The sequence below is a fragment of the Eulemur rufifrons genome, chromosome 15 (assembly GCF_041146395.1).
Source record: "Eulemur rufifrons isolate Redbay chromosome 15, OSU_ERuf_1, whole genome shotgun sequence".
Classification (NCBI taxonomy): domain Eukaryota; kingdom Metazoa; phylum Chordata; class Mammalia; order Primates; family Lemuridae; genus Eulemur; species Eulemur rufifrons.
The window spans coordinates 5,590,799-5,615,481 of record NC_090997.1 but is presented as its reverse complement, the minus strand read 5'-3'; the positions used below and the strand labels follow the sequence as shown (position 1 = coordinate 5,615,481).

General features: G+C 56.6%; 1 protein-coding gene across 2 annotated transcripts; it reads left to right on the top strand.

The window, feature by feature from the left end:
- The first annotated feature begins 4,044 nt into the window (after positions 1-4,044).
- On the top strand, positions 4,045-16,399 carry TULP1 (TUB like protein 1). 2 transcript variants are annotated; one of them, XM_069488360.1, is made up of 15 exons: positions 4,045-4,091; positions 4,208-4,259; positions 4,618-4,708; positions 4,965-5,102; positions 5,720-5,869; positions 6,589-6,690; positions 6,767-6,883; positions 7,197-7,309; positions 10,475-10,480; positions 10,579-10,749; positions 10,902-11,014; positions 11,913-12,024; positions 12,098-12,196; positions 14,557-14,728; positions 16,266-16,399. In XM_069488360.1, exons 1-15 carry the CDS (start codon positions 4,045-4,047, stop codon positions 16,397-16,399), a joined length of 1,617 nt encoding a protein of 538 aa, XP_069344461.1. The 2 variants fall into 2 exon arrangements, with proteins under 2 accessions (XP_069344461.1, XP_069344462.1); XM_069488361.1 differs by lacking the exon at positions 4,965-5,102.
- The last annotated feature ends 8,284 nt before the right edge of the window (positions 16,400-24,683 follow it).

Below are 24,683 nucleotides of genomic sequence, written 5' to 3'. Positions count from 1 at the left end.
TCTTATGCCTAAACAGAACTCTCATTTTAACTGAAATCTTGACTCCCAGTGCTCTACACACCCCTGACCCAAATCTGGTCGTTTATAGTGCCCCTAAATTCTTTCCACATACTCATCATTCTAGCCTCACCGAAACCTGGAAGTTTCTTTTCACTCTTTTCTGAGCTCCACTTTGGTACTTTGTGTTTCTATCGTTATCTCCACTTATACTAATTCTCAAGGGATTGAAACAAATGTAACTGCATTCAAAGTGTACAAAATTTTAATGCATCCTCCTCAAAAGTGACTAAAGTAAATATTTAAAAATTTTTAGGCCGGGCGCGGTGGCTCACGCCTTTAATCCTAGCACTCTGGGAGACCGAGGCAGGTGGATTGTTTGAGCTCAGGAGTTGGAGACCAGCCTGAGCAAGAGCGAGACCCCATCTCTACTAAAAATAGAAAGAAATTATATGGACAACTAAAAATATATATAGAAAAAATTAGCCAGGCATGGTGACACATGCCTGTAGTCCCAGCTACTCGGGAAGCTGAGGCAGTAGGATCTCTTAAGGCCAGGAGTTTGAGGTTGCTGTGAGCTAGGCTGATGCCACGGCACTCACTCTAACCTGGGCAACAAAACGAGACTCTGTCTCAAAAAAAAAAAAAAAAAAAAGATTTTTTAAAATTATTTTTATATGTTTTCAAAAGTGACTTTCCTTCTAAAATATTCAAAACTTTATATTAAAATTAAAATGCAAAATACAGCTTATAATTAATAAATATAAAAATATTTGATCAAAATTAGTGACTTTTTTGACAGTTTAATTCCATCTTATTATTTTTAGAAAAATAGAACTGCAAAATAGTGTTCAGTATAAAGAATATTGCCAGTATAAAGAAGCGCTTCTCGGCTGGGCACAGTGGCTCACGCCTGCAATCCTAGCACTCTAGGAGGCTGAGGCAGGAGGATCACTTGAGGTCAGGAGTTCTAGACCAGCCTGAGCAAGATTGACACTTGTCTGTACTAAAAATAGAAAAATTAGCCGGGCATGGTGGTGAGCGCCTGTAGTCCCAGCTACTGGGGAGGCTGAGGCAGAAGAATGGCTTGAACCCAGGAGTTTGAGGTTGCAGTGAGCTATGATGACACCACTCACTGCAATCTAGATGGGGTGACAGTTGGAAATGTTGTTTCAAAAAAAAAAAAAAAAAGAATTGCTTCTCAACACAGCATTCCTGGCAGCATATATCTAGGAAGGAAGGAAGGAAGGACAGAAGGGAGGGAACATTTTTTTAAATTGCCATCATCCTTCACATGTTATGTCAAGATTTACATATATACCCATTTAACAGCAATAGCAATTGTTCCTCAGCTGCCATGTGCAACTGTTATGAATACCATGCTACTATATGAGAACCTCCAAAACAGGAAGAGAGACCCCAAAAATGGACACTTGTTAGGTAAGTATCTATCTCACCCATGCAACCTGAGAAATCAGTTTATATTTTCTCTCACTTCAGAGCGTCTGCTGTTCAAATCCTCCCTCCAGTCCAAAGTAATTTCCATCTCTGATGCCAGCTGCAGCTCAGCCCACACACCTCCCTCAAATTTGGGTGCAGGCACCTGTGATTTGAGGACGGAAGACAAGAAATGTGGAGAAGTGTGCCTGGGCCTGAGCAGTGTCGGAAGTTGGATGTTCCCGTTCACAGTCCTGCCGAGTGAGGAGCCGCAGGCCCCTGGGGAGACAGGTGCCCAGTCCTGGTTCTTAGGAACATGTTTGTCTGGAGTTTCAGATCCTCGCGAGCCCTCTGAAGTGCAGGTGTGAGGCAGGGCCACGCTGGCTCCGGCCCAGGGGGCGGCACTGCTGCAATGTGCCTAGCTCTGTGTGCGGGGAACAGTTCCCCTACGCTGTGTCTCGTGCCTGGAGCACGCTCTTTTCCAGCCTTTGAAATCCCTCACATTCCAGTTTAAAACTTCCCTCCTCAGACAGCCTTGTCTGTTCTCTAAATCCGGACTGGATCCTACCTGTTACGCTCATGCAACACGGTTCCTCTTCTTCTTGGCATTTATCACGATTAATAATAATGATGGGATCATTATAATGAATTTGTGTATTTATGTCTTTACTATTGTCTTTCCACAAGAATATAAGCTCCAGGAGGGCAGGCACCACATTATTTTGTGCATCACTGTACGATCAGTACTCAGCGCATTGCTTGATACACAATATAGATGCTCAGGAAATATTTGTTGACCGACTCTCAGCTTCTAGTTTCCTTACTTTTAATATCAGGGTGTTAATGTCTGCTTCATAAATAGTATTGTGAGGGTGGAGCAAGAATGGGAGGCAGCAGGCTGACACACAGTAGGTGGTCAATAAAGGCTATTATGATGATACATTCAGAGACAGGTGAGGACTGAGGACTCCCGGAGGTGGGCTGTTTAGAGCTGGATAGGTTTCCACAGAATAGGGCGGGCATTCCAGGAGGCAGCAGCCTGAGCAAAGACGGGAGAGGAAGCGTAAGGGCAGCAAGTGTGGCTGAGTGAGCAGCGTGGCGTGGGATAATCCTGCACTTAGAAAGGCAGATTGGGGCCAGATCAGGGAGAGCCTTGAATGCCACCCAAACACATTTAAACTTGATCGTTAGGCAGTAGGGAGCCAATGAATGTTTTTGAGCAAAGGTAACAACTGAAGAAGTAGTATTTTAGAAAGATTAATTATGGCAAATCAGATGGACCAAGGAAGTGAGGAAAGACAAAAAGCTTGACTGCTTCATTCAAACTCCATCTCTAATCCTTGGGACTGCATAAAATATGCAAGGGTTAGGAGGCAAAGCTCTGACAGGAGACAGATCTGGATCCAAGCCCTGGCTCAGCAACTTTACTATCTGGCTGACACTGAGCAACTCACTTCACCTGCCTGGGCCTCATTTTCTCCACCTCTAAAATGGAGATGTTCATCTCTAGCCTGCCTACCTCACTGGACTCGTGAGAATCAAATGCAATAAAGAAGGCACTCATTCAAACATCGAACCTCAGTCACGTGTCCAGTTCTGACGTGCTGGGGAGACAGAGTTAGAGTGGACGTGCTCTGAAAAGGGCCACACAAGGACCAGTTATTGAGTGTCACTGTGTGAAGCCTTCCACGAATCGTCTCACTGAATCTGCACAGTATCACCACCAGGTCGGTACCAACATCAAATCCATTTTATAAATGAGGAAACAGAGGTTCAGAGAGTCTGAGCTACTCACCCAAGGAGGTTCAGCTCTTCCGTGGCAGGGCTCGGGGCTGACCCACGCCTGAGATGACCTCCTGCCCTCCGGGGCTGCACACCTTTGAACACACCAGGCTATTTCCAACCTTCACTTCTTAATCTTGATGTTTCCTTTCCTGGTATAGCCTATCCTGCCTACTTTTTAACCTGTGACACTTCTACCCATCTGTCAGGTTTTGGATCAGGCTTCAGGAAGTTTCCGGAATCCTTGATTGGGCCCCTCCTCTGGGCTTCCTTAGCAATGAAACAAACTTCTCCCATGACATGACTTTAATCACACCAACACTATCCCTAGTCTCCAAGCCTTAAAAAAACAAATGCCCCCGTCAGGAAAAAATATTTAAGTGTACACCCCCAACATAGGCACATTTCTTTATAAATTATATACATATGCCTCTGTCAACAGTAAATTGTAGTTCCTACTTTTTATGAGAAATAAAGATAAATACAGGATCCGGTCTGATATTTTCTTCCCACAGCCCTTGACCACAGGCAAATTACAAATCGGCATCTCTAACCCAAAGTTCTTGGGCCTGGTGTCGCTGGGCTTGATGGGGGGCGGGGTGGGGGCGGCGGTCTGAGAACTTGAGAATTCAGACTGCTCCCTTGAGGCCTGGGCCAGGGGGGGAGGGTCGGTCGTTGGCTGTCGCCCCTCCCGCAGTGCTGCCAGGCCGCCACCCCTTGAGTCCGGCCAGGTGGGGTGAGTTGAGCCGGGATTAGCTGGAGTGCGGAGAGGAGGCTCCGAGACCCGCGGGGTGGCCAGAGAAGGGGGTGCCCATTGGCGAATGCACCATGCCGCTGCAGGACGACACCCTCCGAGAGGTGTGGGCCTCAGACAGGTCCGGAAGCCCCCCATGTCGCCCTACCTGAACCCTGGGGCACCCAGATGGAGGGGCTGGGCGGAGGTGGACGGGAAAGGCGGGGAGAGACAGACTGATTCCTTTGCTACCCTCAGCGGACACGAGGAAGAAGGCCCGAGCCCGGAGGTCCAGCGGCGCCCCAAACAGGTATGTCGCCCGCTTGGAAAGGAAGCAGAAGGGGTGTCCCCACTGCGTGTAAACCCATAGGGGAGAGGGTCTGGGGGTGGGGAGATCCCCTTCAGCAGCGTCTGGGGGTTGCCCGTCTGGAGTTGTCGAGGGGAGAAAGGTGCTTGGGGGGCCTGGGGCATCCAGGGGAGGCTTTGGGACTTTGGGGCATCGGAGGGGCTGCGGTGCACGAAAGGGGTCATCCTCATCCCAGGAAGGGGGCTGCGATCCCTCCGGATAATCCGCGGTTATTTCTGGCAGCTCAAGGGATTAGAGGTAACAGGCAGCCCTCAGAACCCCCCTTTCCTTCCTCGGCCTCCTCTTGACCCCCACTCTGCAGCGACCCGCCCCGGGACAGAGGCTGAGGAAGAAGAGGACAGAGGCCCCTGAGTCCCCCTGCCCCACGGCACTCAAGCCCCGGAAACCTGGAGGCGCGGGTGAGGGTCGCGGCTGGACGACCCCGGGGTGTTATGAGCCCTGGGGCGGGGGTGGGGGGGGTCTGGCCGGAGAAAGGGGGGAGGGGAGTGAAAGCGGGGTGTAGGGGCGTGGGGAGGCCATGAAGGTGCAAACCGAGCCCAGGAGGGACCCGCAGGGGGAGGAGTCCCAGCGGGGCCCGCCCCAGGCTTGGGGTGGGGCGCTGCGTTGCTGACCCCCGCGGACCCGCCTGAACCCCGCGTCTCCGCTCAGCGGGGCGGAGGGGGCGGCCGCGGGAGGAGCCTGCCCCTGCGCCCACCGTCTACGCCAAGTTCCTCAGGGACCCCGAGGCCAAGAAGCGCGACCCCCGGGAAACCTTCCTGGTAGCCCGCGCCCCAGATGCGGAGGACGGTGAGAGGGCGGGAGGAAGGAGGTAGGGCCGGGTGGACAGGAGGGAAGGGGCTGGGTGGAAACGACCGCAGGGAGAGGCAGAAAACAGCCTCCACTCCCTGGCCTTGTCTTTGAGCCAGGGGTTGTGCTAAGCACCAGCCTTATGAAGTTGATCCTCTTGTTCTTTTCCCCCATTTTACAGATGGGGAAACGGAGGCACAGAGAGGTTAAGGGTTTTGCCTTAAACTGCAGCTGGTAGCCAGAAGTAGCCCAGATGGGTCTGACTCAAGGTCAGAAACAGAGACAGACAAGGCCAGGGAGAGGCACAGTGGGTGCAGTGGGAAGGAGAAGACGCAGGGTGTGTGAGGAGGGGAGGGTGGCAGGGAGGGAGAGGAAGGCCCTGCAGAGAATGGGGTTCCCCAGACAGGATTCCTCCAACTCCAGCTCACTCTCCAGACTACAGGCCCTGAGACTGTGGGGCCGCCCTCCTTCTTCCAGGGGGCTGGGACTCCCATTCCTGTTCGAGAAAGACAGGCTCCCACCACTGTGCCCATTCACCACTGCCCAGCAGTCTGCAGGAACTGGGCTCCCACAGAAGGGGGGCCTGGGCCCCCACTACCGGGAGTTTCTCCCTACAGAGGAGGAGGAGGAGGACGAAGATGAGGATGATGAGGAAGACGAGGAAGAGGAAAAGAAAGAGAAAATCCCTCTGCCTCCCAAGAAGCCCCTTAAAGAGAAGACTTCTGCAGACATGAAGGAGAGGAGGGCCAAGGCCCAGGGTGCGAGGGGTGGGTGTCAAGGGTACAGAGGGTCACACGGGCAAGGGAGAGTAGCCCTGCCCTTGGGGGTGTGGGTCTCACTGACACACAGGAGTCGAGACCTCAGAAAGGGACCCAGGACCTGGACCAGAGGGTTTGTCCTCTGACAGTTTCCACCTTAAGGACCATAGACCATGGATCACAGGGTGGCTGTGATCCAGGGAAGGACAGAGGATTTCAGTTTTCTTTGTGATTTTGTTTAGTTTTTGTTTTTAACTCAATCTGAATTACTGTTATGATTTTTATAAAAGTACCAAAGTGGTTATAGTAAAAAGAAATCGCTGAATAAATGCCCCCTGGTGATGCATCCCAAGGTAGTGGTTCCCTGTCTTGGGTACTTCACCCTACAGGTGCCCAGGGCTGGAAGCCCGGGCCTCAAGGGAGGAAGTGCGCATCTGTAGCAGTGGCCAGAGAAGGTGGCCTGGCAGAGACAGGGCAGGAGGCAGGACCGGGAGGCTCAGTTAGAAGGCCTGGCATTCCACCCTTCATTCATTCATTCAGTAACTGCTTGTAAATCTGCTGGTCTTTGTCCAGCACCTTTTTGAACTTAGGGGAAAAAAACCAAGACAAGCAGAAGGCAGACTGTGGGCCTTGTCGGACTCCAGCCTCCCTGGGGACCGGAGGGAGGCTGAGTGGCTTACAGCCCCAGTAAGGCTCCTTCTTTGTCTAACTCCACCTTCCATTTCCAGGGGACCAGGGAAGCCCTGACCCCCCATCCAAACCTCTTCACATTAAGAAGAAGGAAGCCCCAGCAGGGGAGGGGACCAAGATGAGGAAGACAAAGAAGAAAGGTGGGCGTGGCCTGGGGAGGAGGAGGGGACTCTGGCTGTGGTGGGGGTTGTGACCCTTTCACGTTGACACGTGCAGGGTCAGGGGAGGCTGACAAGGACCCCTCAGCGAGCCCGGGCAGAGCGAAGAAGACCCCAGCTGCCATGTTTCTGGTTAGGGAAGGTGGCCCTGCCGAAAAAGCTTTGAAGAAGAAAGGTGGGTGGCAATGGCTGCTGGTGCCATGAATCTTGAGGTGGCCCTGGGGGTGGGGAGCTGGGGGACCCTTACATCACGTGGTGCAGAGCCAGGTGAGGAGCATAGGTTCTAGAGTCAGAAACTGTGAGGGCACCTTGACCTCTACTCTGATAGCGTGTGGTCTCTGGCAGGTGCCTTAGCCCTTCTGAGGCGCTAAGAACACAGGGTGACCCTCTTGCGGTTGTGGACAGAGTCCAAACGAAACGAGGGTGTTGGAAGCCCGTTGCAAGCCAGGTAAAGGGGCTGACAGCTTTGTTTCTCCCTCCATGCCCAGGCGCTCCCAAAGGCCCAGAAGAAGAGAAGAAAGAGGAAGAGGAGGAGGAGGGGGCAGCTGTGGTGACTAAGAACAGTAATCAGAAGGGCAAAGCGAAAGGAAAAGGCAAAAAGGTTGGGGCCCAGAGGGGAAGAGGGTCCCCTCAGGGAGCAGTGGCAGGGTGACTGCAGGGTGGGGCCTCTTGGGCTGGGGCCTTGGAGTCACTCGGGATTAGAATCTTGGCTCCCCCTCCTGTGACAGGATATGAGGACAAAGGGCACCAGGTTTGGTGAACAGAGGAGGCGTTTTTGGAATCACCAGGCTTAGGACTGACCACACACGGGCCTGGTATTATCTGAGGCCTCCCCTCTGTAGCGTAATCATCAGACACAGGTAGAGATGCCCCCTGGCCCCGCATGAAGGAGACACACACTTACACAGACACAGGAGCACGTGTGTACACACCTTGGGCACACTGACTAGTAGTCAGCTGTACCACTTGGTAAAATATTTCCACCCTACTGCCCTGAGCTCTTCAAGTGCTTTCTGCTACCCCACCTAGGACCTCCCAACCTCCCAGCAACTAAACATCCAGCAACTAAAGGGTTAACACCTGACTGCCAGGGGCCCCCAGGATCCTCCTCCAAGCTTGCCAGTGTCCATTCTGACTGGCATTCTCCACGGGCAGAACAGGTTGTTAAATGTTTTCAATATTGCCCCTGCCCACAAACAGGACTCAGGCACCAACACACATAAGCTGAAGTAGAAGAGGGAGGCCCAACTGAGAGAGAGAGAAAGCGATGAAAGTCTTTTAGAAACGGGTTTCCACCAGTGGAGAGATTGCCCCACGGGCAGGGCCTGGGTTTTAGCTTGGTGGGTTTATTAGTTTGTGCAGGAGTGGTCCGGTCTTGGGGGACTGATTCACATTAACCAAGATCACCAGATGCTGATGTACAAACTGAAAGGCCAGTTTATTATCTCCCAGGAGGAATATAACTGGCGAGCAGCCTTCAATACAGTAGGCTCTTGAAATTCACAGCTGTGAAAGTGTTTGAATAAGCTCTGGCTTTCTCCGCATCACATTCCAAACATAGTCTTGCATTTCCCAAGTTTCTTCTCGAGCAGCCTGGAGTGGAGAGTAAATGGTCACTTGCCCCTGAGCTAAGGGCCTGCTGCCCTCACAGCAGCCTCACCTCACACACGCTGCAAACCTGCCCTACGCAAAAATGGCGGACCGCAGCGCATCAGGGCCTGCCCGTGGCTCACGTGCACCCCCAGGCTGGCGCGCACGCTCTCCCTCGCCGGAAACTGGGCTGAGAACCTTGGCTGCCTTCCTGTGGGAGGCAGAACATGAGGGCCAAGGGCACAAGGTTGTGAGATCAGAAGGGGCCCTTGTGGAGTCAACAGGCCCTCTAGGGCCATATGTCACCAAACTGTTATTAGTTTCTCAACGAGCAAAGTGAGACCATTCATTCATGTATTAGCGCTGTACTGCTCTGTCACAAATCACCCCCAAAACTCAGTGTCTTAAAACAGCATTTGCTTTCTTACTCAATTTCCGAGAGTCAGAATTCTCAGAGTGGCTTAGCAGGTAGTGCCGGCTCAGGGTCCCTCAGGAGGTGGCAGCGAAGACGTCAGCTGGGGCTACAGTCATTCTGACAGCTTGACCTGAAATGAAGGCTCCACTTCTAAAATGGTTTACTGTCATGGTTGGCTGGAGACCTCAGATCCTTTCCACGCGCAACTCCCCTTAGGGCTGCTTGAGTGTTCTTATGACATGGCAGACAACTTCTCCCAGAGCCCAGAGCCCAAGGGAGAGAGCCAGGTAGAAGCTACAATAGCTTTTCTTTTTTTTTTTTTTTTTTTGTAAGACAGAATCTTGCTCTCTCGTTCTGTTGCCCAGGCTAGAGTGCAGCAGCATCATCATAGCTCACTGCAGCCTCAAACGCCTGGGCTCAAGCGATCCTCCTGCCTCAGCCTCCCCAGTAGCTGGGACTACAGGTGTGTACCACTATTCCCAGCTAATTTTTTCTAGAGAGACGGGGTCTCGTGCTTGCTCAGGCTGGTCTCAAACTCCTGAGCTCAAGCAACCCTCCTGCCTCGGCCTCCCAGAGTCCTAGGATTACAGGGATGAACCACTGCGCCTAGCCTACAATATTTTTTATGACCTAGCCTTGGAAGTAACCCCCAATCACTCCTGCCATAATCTATTGGTCACAAAGACAAACCCTAGGGCTGGGCATGGTGGCTCATGCCTGTAATCCCAGCACTCTGGGAGGCCGAGGCAGGACGATTGCTTGAGCTCAGGAGTTCAATACCAGCCTGAGCAAGAGTGAGACCTCATCTCTACTAAAAATAGAAAAATTAGCCAGGCATGGTGGCCTGCACCTGTAGTCCTAGCTATTCGGGAGACAGGAGGCAAGAGGATCACTTGAGCTCAGGAGTTTGAGGTTACAGTGAGCTACGATGATTCCACTGCACCCTACCCAGGGCAACAGAGCAAGACTCTGTCTCAAAAGAAAAAAAAAAGACCAACCCTAGGACACTGTGGGAGGGAACTATACAGGGCATAAGTACCAGGAGGCAGGGACCACCAGGAGCCCTCCTGGAGGCGTCTACCACGTCCACTGGGTACATGCGTGTGCTATGTCAGTAGTAGCTAGCACCTCTGGCATGCTTACCACATGCCTAGAACACAGTAGTCCCTTCTGTCAGCCTCAGCTCACCGCCTGGCAGTGTCCGCACGAGGGAAAGTCTTTCTAAAGGCTCTGGACCTAACAGGACACTGGGCAGGACTCGAGTCCCAGCTCCACCTCTTCCTGGTTCTGTGAACTTGGGCAAGGTGCTTAACTTCCGTAAGCCTCAGCTTCCTCGTCCGCACAATGGGCACGCTGCCTCGGTGAGTCGGTATGAGGGTTAACCGCGTGAACACGGCAGTGAGCCACGGCAGTGGTGGAGTTTGCACAGTGTGTGTTAAGTATGTAAATTAGGTAAGGTCTGTCCCAGGTGTCCACCCCCACCGTACCCACTTCGCAGATGAAAAACCTGAGTCACAGTGTGGTTAAGCTTAACAAACATGACAGATGGCCAGTCGTGGAACCAGGATTTGAACCTAGACAGTCTGGCTCCAGAGCCTGGGCTCTTAACCACAAGTTAAACAGAAAAATAATAAACCACAGAGCTCCACGGAGCCTCCTACCATGGCCCGGCCGGGCCGCTGGGAAGCATGAGGCGCAGAGGCGTCCCAGCCCCCAGGGACACGCCGTGCTCTAGCCGGCCTCTGTTCTCTCTGCACACAGAAGGCGGTGAGTTGTCCTGGCGGTGCTGCCTGCGTCCCCGCACTGGGACCTGCTGAGGGTAGGGGAGCTGGTGCTCTGGGGCTGACGCACCCTCTGCCCCCCAGAAGGAGGAGAGGGCCCCGTCTCCCCCCGTGGAGGTGGACGAACCCCAGGAGTTCGTGCTGCGGCCTGCTCCCCAGGGCCGGACGGTGCGCTGCCGGCTGACCCGGGACAAGAAGGGCATGGACCGGGGCATGTATCCCTCCTACTTCCTGCACCTGGACACGGAGAAGAAGGTGGGTAGGAAGGAGGTGCCACGACCCAGGCTGAGGGAGGGGCCGGGGCCGGGATGAGGCCGTGGGACAAACAGGCCTTCTCCTTCCCTGAGGCCCACCTGCATCCTCCCCATCTTCCCTCCCCGTCCTCTCACTCGTCACCCTCCTCCCAGGTGTTCCTCTTGGCTGGCAGGAAACGGAAACGGAGCAAGACAGCCAATTACCTCATCTCCAGCGACCCTACCAACCTGTCCCGAGGAGGGGACAACTTCATTGGGAAGCTGAGGTGGGGCTGGGCTTCCTGGAGCTGGGGCCTCGGGTCAGCAAGAGGGCCACAGCCAGTCACCTCTGTCCCTCTGTGTCTGGCAGAGTGCTGCCCACCGTGTTGGGTTCTCTGGATATGCCCACTTGCCCCGGGCCCCTCACACTTTGCTGTGCCCGCATCACTTGGGGATCTCGTTAAAACCATTCAGTGAGTCCGCAGTGGGCATGAGATTCTGCATTTCTGACCAGCGCCCACGTGACGCCCACCTTGCTGTCCAGGGCCCGCTCGTGCATGGGGCGTAAGCTCCCCGGGGAGCAGGGCCCACGCCCGCCTTGTGTAGGGTTGAACTCCCGCACTCGGCATACAGAACCTACTCAACAACTGCTTACCGCGTGCACACCGCTCTGTGCCGTGTCTGCCGTACGTCTCATCTAATCCCAGCCACAAACCAGAGAGGTCGGGGGTGAGGTGAACCCCAGTCAAGACTTATTTCTTTTATTTATGTATTTAACGAAACTTTTCAAAGGCCCACCTATGTGTCAGGCCTACTTCTATGTAACCTATTTTGGGGTTAAACCATTTAATCCTCTTCTCAACCAAGTGAGGTTCCCCCTCCCCAGAGTTTCCCCATTTTATAGATGGGGAAGTTGAGGCTCAGTGAGTTTAAGAACTTGCCTAAGGTTCCACGGCTAGTAAGAGATGGAGCTAGGATTTGAGCACTGCCCAGTCTCCTTGTAGATCCAATTTTTAAAAAGAGCTCCCCGGAGGCGGAAGCCTGGGGCTGGGGACATGAGCTGCTCCTACGACACCCTCCAGCCTTGATGCAGGAAGCTCGCAGAATTGCGCGGCTGGGAGCAAGAGTACTGGGGCAGGGATGTGGAACCCCCTCAGCCCCGCCCCAGCCTCACCCTGCTTGCAGGTCCAACCTCCTGGGGAACCGCTTTACAGTGTTTGACAATGGGCAGAACCCCCAGCGTGGAGGCGGCTCTGATGTGGGGAGCCTTCGGCAGGAGCTGGCAGCTGTGATCTACGTAAGAACACCACCGTCCCACGTGCTGGGCCGCTCCCTTACAGGGGCCTGCCTAACCCGCATCTCTCTCCCAGGAAACCAACGTGCTGGGCTTCCGAGGTCCCCGGCGCATGACGGTCATCATTCCTGGCATGAGTGCGGACAACGAGAGGGTCCCCATCCGGCCCCGAAATGTGAGCTCTGCACCTCCCGGCCCCTGTCCCTGAGCATCCTGCTCCCTGTGTGACCCGATCTGGGGGAGCAGGGGGTGAGAGGACTCAGTTTCCCCAACCCCTGGGCACACTCATCAGCCTCCAGCACAAATTCATTCTGGTAACCTGTGGAATGGATTTGGGTTTTTATTATTGAATTCACTGAAATAACCACAATGGGTTTTTCAGTTTTTTCAGAGTCTACATCAAACTCATCTATTACATTGGCTCATATATCCACTGAACACACTCACTGGGTGCCAAGAATTATTCTGGGCACCTGGAAGACATCAGTGGACAAAACAAAGATCTGCCCTCTTGCGGCTGGCATACTAGTGGAAGGAGACAGCCTGTAGACAATAATTGTGATAAATAAGCACATTATGGAGCATGTAGGTGATAAGTACTATGGAAAAACAGTCAAACAGGGGACGGGAGATGACAAGCATGTGTGTGTAGCTTCAATGTTAAATACAGTGGCCAAAGTGGGCCTCCCTGGGACGGTGAGGCAGTGAGCCTGCAGACCCGTGGAGGAAGGGCATCCGGGCAGAGGGAAGAGCCAGTGCAGAGGCCCTGTGGCAGGAGGGTGCCTGGTGGGTCTGAGGAGCAGCAAGGTGACCAGGATGGCTGGAGGCAGATGAGGTCAGAAAGGGCCTGTATAACCGGTTTTTACTCCGAGAGAAACGGGAAGCCGTGGCAGGGTTTTGAGCAAAGGAGCTACATGACTTATGTTTTAAAAAGCAAAGGTCGTTTTGTGTAAGTGTGTGAGGTGGAGGTTAAGACAGAGAGCTGTCCCGGGGAGATGTGGCCTCCCTCAGAGCGTCAGTCCTGTGCTCGGGCCGCAGCACCGCGGGCTGGGTGAGCCCAGGATTTCAGCCCCAGGATGACTCGCATGCCCCATACTCACAGGAGGCTGATGTCACTGTACGCATTTACAATGAAAATTAATACCCCTGTCAGCTGATCACACATCCTCCCCTGCTGGAAAGGCACGCCGTAATCAGAGGCCAGGCTGACCCAGGGGACACCAGCCGTGGGAGGCTTGGTCTTGAGGGTTCACTCGGCCTGTGGGTCCCACCGTTGCCTCTTCCATGCCTGGAATAAACACACACCGTCCAGAGGCAGCGCCTCCTGCCCTTTCTGGGCTTGGTGAGAACTCCCGGTGCTGCTTTGGGTCTCTCCATCACCCCACAGGTCATTCATTAAACACCCACTCTGTGCCAGACACGGGAGATCCAAAGTCAACACGACAGTCATCCAGGTAGTATCTGATGCTTACTGAGCACCTACTCTGTGCCAGGAACCACTCTAAATACCACTGCATGTGTTCTTAACTTATTAGCTCCTCACAACGAGCCACTGTGAGGGAAACTGAGGCACAGAGATGCCCCAAGAGTATATGTCAACCACAGTGCAGTGGGAGGAATGGCAAGAGCAAGGGTCATGGAAGCTCAGAGCTGAGGCTTCTTGGAGGAGGTGATCTTGAGTGGACTCACTCTAAGACATGATGTGAACAGGTGACAAGGAAACTCAGGAAAGAAATATCTCAAGAGCACCATCATATAGACACTGGTCCTTCCTTCAGAAACTCTCCTCCGAGGACACTTTCTTGTAACCACTGTTTACCTGCCCATCTCCTAAGCTGAGCTGTGTGCTCCTCCTAGGTCTTTTTTTTTTTTGGAAACAGTCTTACTCTGTCGCACAGGCTAGAGTGCTGTGGCATCATCATAGCTCACTGCAGCCTCCAGTTCCTGGGCTCAAGGATCCTCCTCCCTCAGCCTCCTGAGTGGCTGGGACTATGCGTACACACCACTACACCTCGATAATTTTTCTATTTTTAGTAGAGATGGGGTCTTGCTCATGCTTTTGCTCAGGCTGGCCTTGAACTCCTGAGCTCAAGCGATCCCCCCTGCCTCGGCCTCCCAGAGTGCTAGGATTACAGGTGTGAGCCACTGCGCCCGGCCCTTCCTCCTAGGTCTTGAATTGGCTGGTTCATCCTCATAATCAGGTGCTGGCACGTGGCCGTCTCCTAAGACCACTTGGGTACCAAGGGCATGGAGCACCCACTGTGTGCCAGATGCCCCTTTTCATGTTCCAGCCCTCCGCTTTGGCGTCCCGCAGACAGAGCCCTTCTCACAGATACCTTCCCTGCCCACAAGGACACCACAGATGCCAAGCATGCTCTCAAAGACCCCCTGAACGGATACTGATGTCCAGGCTGCATACCCGCACACGCGTGCAAGGGCGTGCACAGGTGCCTGGGCCCCTTCTCCCGTCAGTCCTGAGCAATCTTGGCCACCTCTAACTGTCCTCTCCGTTTATTCCCCCTCGGGGCACCCCAGGCCAGCGACGGGCTGCTGGTGCGCTGGCAGAACAAGACGCTGGAGAGCCTCATCGAACTGCACAACAAGCCGCCTGTCTGGAATGAAGACAGTGGCTCCTACACCCTCAACTTCCAAGGCCGGGTCACTCAGGCCTCAGTGAAGAACTTCCAGATTGTCCATGCTGATGACCGTGAGTATCTGAGGGCCCAGGTCAGGCTCTTCCCCGCCACCTGTGGGACTCCTACTTTCACTCGGGCCTGCCCCCAGCACACACACACACACACACACACCCCTTGTCTAAACCTTTCCCCTGGAGCTGGGCCATCCGCCAAGCCCACTCTCTCCCCTGTAGACACTGACACTGTGCTCCCAGCAGCCTCAGATACCCCAAGCAGGCATCTTGGGCCTCGTTGTTCCAGGTTCCCATGCCAGCATTGACCAAAGCAGTGGGGTAGATACTGGGACATGCTGGGTAAGACTGTGTTGAAGGGAGGGTTGAGCTGCTATTGTTTGAAAACCACTGACAGCCCAACCCCTTTGTGGTCAAAGAGGGTGCTGAGGCTCGGAGAGGGCAGCCCTTTACCCAAAGTCTCTCGGCTCCTCCGGGCAGTTAAACTAGCCCTCCAAATTTAATTCACAAAACTTACACAGTGCCTTCTATGTGCCAGGCACTGTTCTCAGGATTTTACAGATATCAAATCCTTAAATTCCTTCAACAATGCTGAGGAAGGTATTATTATTATTCCTATCAAGCAGCTGAGAAAACTAAGGCACAGAGAGGTTAAGTAACTTGCCCAAGGTCACACAGCTAATAAGAGGTAGAGCTGGGATTAGAATGCTGGTAGTCTGGCTACAGGGCCCATGCTTTTAACCTCTTTGACATGGTTGCCTTTTAGTAGCAGGGAATATTAATGAAGCATTTTTGAATGTATACTCAAGTGAGGTCAAAGGATTATCCTTGAAGAGTTAGTGAAACAAGACGTACCCGGAACACAAGTAACAATGCTCCTGTTACAATCCTGGGGGAAGAGAGGCACCCACTAGGGTGAGGAAGTTTGGGGGTGGAAGGGTATCTCCCAAGGGACTCCAGGTTCACAGGGTTGGGCCAACACTGAGTAAGCTCCCATCCCCCACTCCATGTTAGGGATGGGATGTGCCCCAGTGTCACCTGTCCTGTGGCCTTGGGACTGCCCTCCAGATCACGTTTCTGTGAAGCCTGGTTTGCCTGAGTTTGAGGGTATTTTTAGCAACTTCCTGTCCCTATGGATGCTGAGGGAGGTGTGGAGACTGAGGCTGGGAACTTGGACAGACATGGGATAGGGGCTGAGTGGGGCCACTGGCTGAGGAAGGGAACTGGGGGGCTAGTCAAGGGAGTGTGCCTGGGGTCTAAGGTGGGACTTGGGGGCTGGGAAGAAAAAAATGGGGCCAGAAGACAACAGAGAAGCAGGGAAGGCAGGCTTCTGAGCTTGGGCAAAGCTGACAGGGCCCTTAGTTGATGAAGTGCCTGCTGTGGGCATGACCCTGGGCAGCGGCCGCAGATAAGGCAGGGTTCCTGCTCTCTGGGCATCACAGGGCGGCTGGTGTTGGGTGAGCTGGGAAGCAAGGATGGGTGCTGGGCAACTGGGATGGTGGCTGAGGGAAGAGGACTTCCCGCAGTGTTGACAGCACTGTCTGCCAGCATGGGGGTCCAAGGAGATCTCGCTCCCACCCCTGTCTCACGTTCACAGCCGACTACATCGTGCTGCAGTTCGGCCGCGTGGCCGAGGACGTCTTCACCCTCGACTACCGGTACCCGCTGTGCGCCCTGCAGGCTTTTGCCATCGCCCTCTCCAGTTTCGACGGGAAGCTGGCCTGCGAGTGACCCCAGCAGCCCTGCGCCCCGAGGGGCCAGCGTGGGGGAAGGATTCAGTGGAGGCTCGCAGGGCTGCCAGGGGCTGACCCCTCACTGCCTCTCGGTGACCTCCGTCCGCTCCCCAGCCTGGCACAGGCCGAGGCAGGAGGAGCTCAGACGGCAGGCGGGACGGAGATGAAGAACATCTGGAGCCGGAGCCGCACATCTGGTCGCAGAGCTCGCCTGCGCCGAGTCACTTCCTGTCCGGGAGCAGTAGTCAGTGTTGTTTTAACCCCCTCGGGGGCCGCGCGAGGGCTCTGCGGAGCCGGGGCCGGCCCCGGGGAGGGGTAGGTGATGGGCGACTGGGGCCCGGCACCCACATCCCCAATAAAGCCGGTCCTTGGCCAAGCGGCGCGGTGGTTCCTGGGCGCGTGCGGAGAACGAGGCCGGCGGGCGGGAGGTCAGAGCGCCGCAGAGTCCGCAGGGCGGGCGGGAAGCCTCCCCGCGCCCCCTCCCCCGCGCCCGTCCCGGGTCCTACCGAAACTCGGCGGGCGCGCCGCGTCGAGACGTCCCCCGCGGGGCCCCGGGGAGCCGCGCAGAGAGGGAGGGGCTCGGAGGTCCAGGAAGAGGGAGAAAGGGAGAAATTCGAGAAACAAACCACTCGGGGAGAACCAGCCAAACCGGGTCCGGGCAGGGCGGGCGCAGCCGCCAGGGCGGAGCCGGGTCTGGGGCCCCGGGAGTAGGGGGTGGGCTCGCGGGCGGGAGGGGGCGCTCCGCCTCGGCGGCTCGGGACAGGGGTGAGGGGGTAGCGAGCCCCGAGGCCCGTGCGCTCCGGCTCCGCCGGGCTCCTCGTGACGCGGCACCCCGGGCCCCCGGCACCGACGGGAGCCCTGCCCCCGAGGCTGCAGCCCCGCCCTCGGCCCCACCCCAGGCCGGAGCCCCAAATTTCGGCTGGGTCCCGGGCAGGGGGTAAGGCCTGCTGCGCAGGGAGAGGTAGGGACCGTCGTACCGGCGGGCGAGGAGAGGGGTGCCCAGGGCCGGCGGGGCCGGTAGGGCCGGGGTGGCCCCGGGTCCCGAGGCCGGGTGGGCAGCCCGAGCGCCGGCCGGGGGCGGCCCCACCCCTCCCGGCCAGTGCCCGCCCCCTGCGCGCCCCGCCCCCTCCTTCCCGCAGCGCCCACCCCCCGCCCCGGCTCCTCAACACAAACTTTCCGTCCCGCTCGCTCCCTCCTCCGCGCCCAGCGCCTCCCGCTCCAGCCCGGCTCATTCCGCACATTCCGGCCGGCCCCCTCCCCACGACCCCCCTTCCCGGCCCCCCTGTCGGCTCCGTCGGGCCCGGCGCAGCGGCCCGGCCGGAGCGCCCCCCCGAGCTCGGACCAGGTAAGCCGGGCGGACGCCGGGAGGAGGCCCTGCTGGGGAGAGGTGGTTTGGTTGGTTGGTTCTGGATGGGGAGGCAACACTCGAGGGGGGCTGGGACCCCGAGCTATTGTCCAGCCTGAGCAGGAGCCCCGGATCTGGGTGCCGGGAAGTTTAGAGAGAAGGGGGGAAAGCTCTCCGGGAAGCTCCGCCCCCACCCCCACCCCCCCCGCGACGGGGACGCGTTGGTCGGGGGAGGTAAGGAAGCCGGGATATTGTGTCCCCCGTGCCATCGCCTGTCCCGGCGTCCGCTCGGGGTGTTGGGGCGGGGACCTGGGGGCTGCAGAGTTTGGAGGGCCTGCCACCGGGGAGCTGGTATCCGGGGCGCCCAGTCCCGGGCCCCGCCGCCCTTTGGACTCCCGGCTCGCGCTCTCCGGAGCCCGCCCGGCCCCGGCTCCACGCAGGCCTCGGCCCGGCCTCCCGGCGCCCAGGCCGGTTCTGCGCGCGGTGCCCGCGGCTGCGCTGGATTGTGGAGGGTGCCTGGGAGCAAAGCCGCGCTCCCTGGGCGTGTGTCCCCTGAGAGGCAGGGGCTCGAGTTCCCTCCTGTTCTGCTGCCTGCGTCGGGGATCGGGGTTCGGAGTTTCATTTCTGAGCTCTAGGAGCCTGGCCCGGAGGGGGCTGGATTTGGGGCCTTTTCTTCACCACACTTAATCAGGGCCCTTGTGTGGACTTTAAAGGGTTTAAGGCTGGCTGCCTGGTCCACCCCTTCGCACCCCTGTTCCCTCCATTGTCTGTCATGCCCTTTATTCCTGCCTGGGAAAGGAGGACTAGGGGTGCCATTCTGGGTCTGTTTTCCAGCCCAGCCAGGTCCTGGGGCAGTGTCACTGAAACCCCCCCCATGTCACCTTTCCTGGAGAGGGGCCCTGATTGGGGCTGAGAGATTCTTTCAGGGCATGGGGGAATGAGGCCTTCGGGGAAGGCTTCTCAGGGGGTGTCTCCCTCTGTATCTTCCCTCTCTCCAGAGAGGGGCAGGACCAGGTCAGGCCTGGACTTGCAGGCCAGGAGAACAGGGGATGGAGGTGGGGACTGGACACGGCTCCGAGGGGCTGATGCCCGTGGTAGCTCTGTCTGTCTGGTCTCCTAAGGCCTGGTTCTGTGTACACATGTTCCACCCCAGTGCTGGGGGCAAGGAGAGAAGAAGGTACTCCCAAAAGTTGGGATTTGGAAGAGTTATGTGCTCTCTCTTCCAGACTCCCTTCCCAAGACCCTCTCTCCTGGGGGCACCCCCCAAAAGATGTGGTTCTGTGGTCTTCTGGGTCCCTGCTCACCCTGTGGGCAAGGGATGGACAGATGTATCATCCAGGACTGAGCTCTCTGGCCAGGATGACTTTAGGGGCCCTGGATGCCCCCTCTTCAGGGAGAGGCTGGAGCCAGTAGGAGCCTCAAGCTCTTGGGCCTTCCCCCACGCCTCCAGGGAGGGAACCCTAATAAATGCTAATTAGCGCATTTGGGCTGGGAAATGGCTCAGTAGACTGGTCAGAGGTTGCCGGGAGAGAGTGGCACGTAAGTGTCCTGAGCTCTGCTCCCTGCCTCACCCTCAGGTTGCAGACCCTGGTACGTTCTGCCAGTTGAAGAAATATTAAACCAGGAGGACATATCTCAGCAGAGGAGGTCAAGAAATTAGGGATCTGGGGCCGGGCGCGGTGGCTCACGCCTGTAATCCTAGCACTCTGGGAGGCCGAGGTGGGCGGATCCTTTGAGCTCAGGAGTTCGAGACCAGCCTGAGCAAGAGCGAGACCCCACCTCTACTAAAAATAGAAAGAAATTATATGGACAGCTAAAAATATATATAGAAAAAATTAGCCGGGCATGGTGGCGCATGCCTGTAGTCCCAGCTACTCGGGAGGCTGAGACAGGAGGATCGCTTGAGCTCAGGAGTTTGAGGTTGCTGTGAGCTAGGCTGACGCCACGGCACTCACTCTAGCCTGGGCAACAGAGTGAGACTCTGTCTCAAAAAAAAAAAAAAAAAAAAAAAAAAGAAATTAGGGATCTGATCCAGCTGGACCTTTAACCAGTTACACCATCTCAGCAGGCCCCTTTGGGCCTCGGTTTCCCTGCTTGGAATCCCTTTGTCTGAGCTCCTCCTACTTTCTGTCTTCCAGTCTGCTTTCCTTCTCCCCCCCTTGTGGAACCTAAACCTGGGTCTGGAGGCGGGTGGGTGACCAGTGGTCCAAGGAAGAAGTCAAGGACAAACCAAGGACTGAGGAGTAGCTAAACCAGGTGAGCTGGGCTGAAAAGGTTGCAGGCAGCAGGTGTCAAAGGACAGGAAGCCCAGTAGAGTTGGGGGATCTGGCCCTTCGAAGCGGCCGTGGGGTCTGGCAGGGCTGGATGAGGTGGGTGTTCAGAGACCACTTGGATGGCCTGGCCTTCTGCCCTACTCCCAGACCCCTCTGAGGGCCCCCAGGGCTCTGTATGAAAGCTGGTTGGGAAGGAAGCTGTAAGTCCCACCCACCGCCCCACTCGAGGGGAAGCAAGGGGCCAGTGCACAGCAGGGAGAGCGGAGAAGGGAGCCATGAGGGGTCCAAAAGGTGCAGTTTCTATGGAGGTGGCTGGGAGGTCACAGCCTTCTCTTTCAACATGGGGGCTGCAGAAGCTGCGGGGTCCCAGGGGTGACCTTGAGCATCCGGGTCTCCATGGACCTCTGGACAGCCTGGGCCATGCCAGGAGCTTCTCTGGTCAGAGCTGGGGAGGTCAGTGATCACACTTGGCCCTGTCCCTCCCCTGCCCTCCTGGAGTTGTGCCAGCCGAGGGCTGCCTGCAGGAAGGGCTGCTGCCCCCGGGGAGGACACTGGAGGGAGGACACTGGAGGAGCAGGGGGCTGGAGGCAGGGCCAGAGAATTCCATACCCCTGCAGATCCGCAAAGCACAGCCCTTGGGTTTCCTAGAGTGCTGATTGTTTCCTGTGCTCCCTGCCAGGCCCGAAAGGACAGGAAGTGATAGAAGGAAATGAGAGTGCAACCGTGTGTGACTCTGGATGTATGTGAGAGAGAAGCCGTGAGTGGGACATTCTGTGTGGCTGAGACGGGTGCGGGGCTGGATGCGCATGGGAGAGAACCCGGGTCAGACCGCCTGTGTGAGGCAGGGCACATGTATGAGGGAAACTGACTTTGTGACACTCAATGTGTGTGACATGCTTCCATGTGACTGATAGCACGTGTCCGTGAGAGAAACTGAATCGTAGTGTGCAGCTGCACGGTAGGTGAGAACTGGCGTGGCCGTCGCCCTGGACGTGTCTGTGAAGGAAACCATTTGCTTGACCGTGTGTGTGCCTGTGGGTGACGCTGGGCGTGACTCAGATGCTCACTCTACGTGTGTGTGAGGGACACCGATTTATGATGCTGTATGAATGTGTGTGTGTGAGAAGCAGAATGAGGGACATTTTGTGTGACATGCGATGCTGCGGTGTGACCACTCGTGATGCTGTGTGTTGTCACCCAGTATGTGAGATGGCCACAGGTCTGCCTTTGTGTGACTCCGTATGACACTGTGTCTGAGTAAAAAGATGTGGTCAACTCTGACAGTGTGATGCGTGCGGCACCATGAGTTACATCAAAGCGTGCGCAGAGAGCAGTTTGAGCAGAGTGTGAACGCGGCGTGTGACGACACTGACCCCAGAAAGCGGCGCTGTGTGTGAGAGAAACTGTGTGGGGTGTGACTGTGCCTGCCTTCCTGGATGGTCACTATCTGGGCTTGTTTGGGACTGGCAGTGTGGTGACATCCTCGGAGGCTATGCCAGATGGGGCGTAGGATGCCATGTGGGACATGTCTGAGGCCCTGTGACCCTGATACATATGGCATCTATGTGGAAGACCATGAAAATGATACTGATAAGGCTGGCCGGTGGCTCACGCCTGTAATCCTAGCACTCTGGGAGGCCGAGGTGGGAGGACTGCTCGGGGTCAGGAGTTCGAGACCAGCCTGAGCAAGAGCAAGATCCCGTCTCTACTAAAAATAGGAAAATTAGTCTCAACTAAAAATAGAAAAATTAGCCACTTGTTGTGGCACGTGTCTATGGTCCCATCTACTTGGTAGGCTGAGGCAGCAGGATCGCTTGAGCCCAGGAGCTGGAGGTTTCAGTGAGCCGTGGCATCAGCCTAGCTCACAGCAACCTCAAACTCCTGGGCTCAAGTGATCCTCCTGCCTCAGCCTCCGGAGTAGCTGGGACTACAGGCACACGCCACCACACCCAGCTAATTTTTTGTTTCTATTTTTAGTTGCCCAGCTAATTTTTTTGTTTCTATTTTTAGTAGAGACGGGTGTGGGTGGGGTGGGATGGTCTCGCTCTTGCTCAGGCTGGTCTCGAACTCCTGAGCTCAAGCAATCCTCTGGCCTCGGCCTCCCAGAGTGCCAAGACTCTGTTTCAAAAAAAAAAAGACACTGATAAAAACAAGAAGAAGGAATGTACTTAATGCTGCTCAATTGTACTCTTAAAAATGGCTAAAATGGTAAATTTTATGGTATGTGTATTTTACCACGATAAAATTTTTTAAAAACCAGAAAGGATAAAACAACAAGTGGAAGTGCTGTAAAAAACAAAAACACAGAAAGGAGAGAGGTGGGAGTGGCAGTGCGCGTGCAGGACAGTGGCTGTGAGGAGACTGTGAGAGCAGGAGGGACGCACAGAGGACACCTGTGTGTCCACAGAGGACACTGACTCGTGGGGGGATTGACCAAGTGGCTGGTGGCAGTTCAGTGGGTGACCCAGGGTACCTGGGAGTCCCTCCCTGGAAATGGGACAAGGTGAGGAGAAGGACAGTCTCAGAGGGGGTGAAGGGAGGGCTGGGGGCTGGAGGGCTCTGGGTCCCTACCCTCCTACCCCTGCTCTACTCTGGGGAGGGGGCATGGTAGCAGAGCTTTGCAGAGGAGGCCTGGGGGCTGTCCCACCGCCACTGCTCCCTGAGAAAGCCCCTGCCCCAAGTAATGGGGGAGGAGGGGCAGAGTCTTGATTCCCAAATTGGAAGCACATTAATGGTGGGGGAGGGGAAGGGCCCCTCCTCCCTCCTGTGGGCTCTGCAAATTGCTTCCTCCTGTAAAAATCGAGACCCTGCTCCAGGGAGGAGGGTGCTCCCTCCCCAGCCTGGCAGGGTGTGGCCACTTGGCAGAGTCCCTCAAGGGTCCCTGGACTAGAGGTAGGAGAGGCGGATGCCATCCCTACCCCCTCCCCACTTGGTCCCAACCAGAGCCAGAGCGTGGCCACTTCTAGGGTGGGAGCCTCTGGCAGCTGGAGAACAGCTGGCCCAATGTGGGGGCGGGCGGGGGAGGAGGGAGGAAAAGGCAGAGGGGGTGGGAGGCTCCCTCAGCCCTCCTCGGCTGCCCTCCCCAGCCTCCACCCCCTGACGGTCAGCCCGGCCTAGGTTTGAGGGCAGAGATTTAGGAGGAAACTGCTGATTTCACCAGTGATGTTCTCACTTAGAATGAGAGCGCTTTGGGGGCTGGGGTCCTTGCAAGGGTGGACAGCTGCTGGCTGCTAGAGCCAGTAAGGTCACAGCTCAGTTTGTCATCCCAGGGGGGCGAGTGCAGGGGGAGGGGTGAGAGTGAGGGGTGCCCACCTGCACCGATGGCCTTGTCTGTGCCCCCTGCCAGGGCAGGGGCTCTGGGGCAGCCCGCGCTTCAGCCGTCCCTCCCTCCCCACTGACCCTCCCTTCCACTGAGAGGAGCTACAGGGCCTGAGGGGGGTCCAGGCCCTCTGCAGGGGCCCCGGCTCTGGCTCCAGAGCCTCCGGATCCTGGAGCTGTCCAGCCAGTTCTTCCGGCAGGTCTGGCCCCAGGGTGGGGAGTGGGCAGCACAGTGCCCCTTATCTCCCCCAGGGCCCACAGCCTGCTCACCCAGCCTCCCAGCTCCCATTCCTGCCCGCTCCCAGAGGCCTTCTGAGCCCCGAAGGCTGAGGGCCCAGAGAGGGAAAGGGGCGAGGCAGAGGCAGTGTGCGTCCCCCAGCAGGGCTGCAGCCCGCTCCTGCTCTGCAGGGGCACAGGCGAGGTGTTCTGTGAGGAGGTGGAGGGTGGCAGCCCCCGGGATGGCACCGGAGTGTCCTTGACATGGCCCTGTGTGGCCTCCCTCAACATTCCCTCTCTCTGGTCTGCCCTGGCCTCTGGGTCTCTGTCCTTGTCCCTGTCTTTCTCTTTCTCCTGGGCCCTCCAGGCTTGCGCCTCCCACGCTGCCTGTCCACATGTGAGTTTCTTGGTCCCCCCACCCCCTGCAGTGTGCCTCCTCCCTCTCTCTGGGTCTTTGTGGGTGGTGATCACTCCCCCCCACCACCCTCACCCCCGCCAGCTGTCTGTCTGTCCTTGGGTCTGGCTGTCTCCAGCGCCCGCCTGCTGTCTCTCTCTGCATTTCTCCTCCTCTGGGTCTCCCAGACTTCACTCCCGTGGTCTCTGGTCTGACTCCTGCTGCCTTGGGCTTTTTGTCTCTCCCCCTCTGGGGCTCCTCTGTATCTCTTGCCTGCCTCTCTGGGTCCTTCTCCCACCTCTCTTTACCCCAGGCCCAGGCGCCCACCTCCCCTCCCACCTGTCTCAGGCCCTACCCCTTCCCCCTCCACTCCCCCTCCTAGTGGCGCAGCCCAGCAAGGCAGAGGCTCTAGACACCTGGGGGCTGCCACCCCACGGGGCCTGCCCTCTTGGCCCCAGCCAACCCCTTCGCCAAGCCTGAGACCCACATTTGCCTCAGTCATGTCAGCATCTGACCAGGGAGCCACAGGCCCCTCTGTCACCCTGGGCAGGGTCGCAGTGGTTTTGGGGTCTAGGTAGGGAGAGGAGGGCACCACATGCCAGTCTCTGCCCTCGTCCACAGCAGTAACTCTGGGGGAACAGTGCTCAGGCCTCTGCTGCCTCCCTCTGACTGAGACCCCAGCTCGGCCCCCAGCCTGGGGCGGCTGCCTGCCAGTGTGTGTGCCATACTCGCATTT

Excerpts from the sequence above, each read along its gene's own strand:
- TULP1 (XM_069488360.1), top strand. The coding sequence starts at position 4,045 with ATGCCGCTGCAGGACGACACCCTCCGAGAGGTGTGGGCCTCAGACAG. Across the intron at positions 5,103-5,719 it reads CGCCCCAGATGCGGAGGACG|AGGAGGAGGAGGAGGACGAA; the intron begins GTGAGAGGGCGG and ends TTCTCCCTACAG. Across the intron at positions 11,015-11,912 it reads AACTTCATTGGGAAGCTGAG|GTCCAACCTCCTGGGGAACC; the intron begins GTGGGGCTGGGC and ends CCCTGCTTGCAG.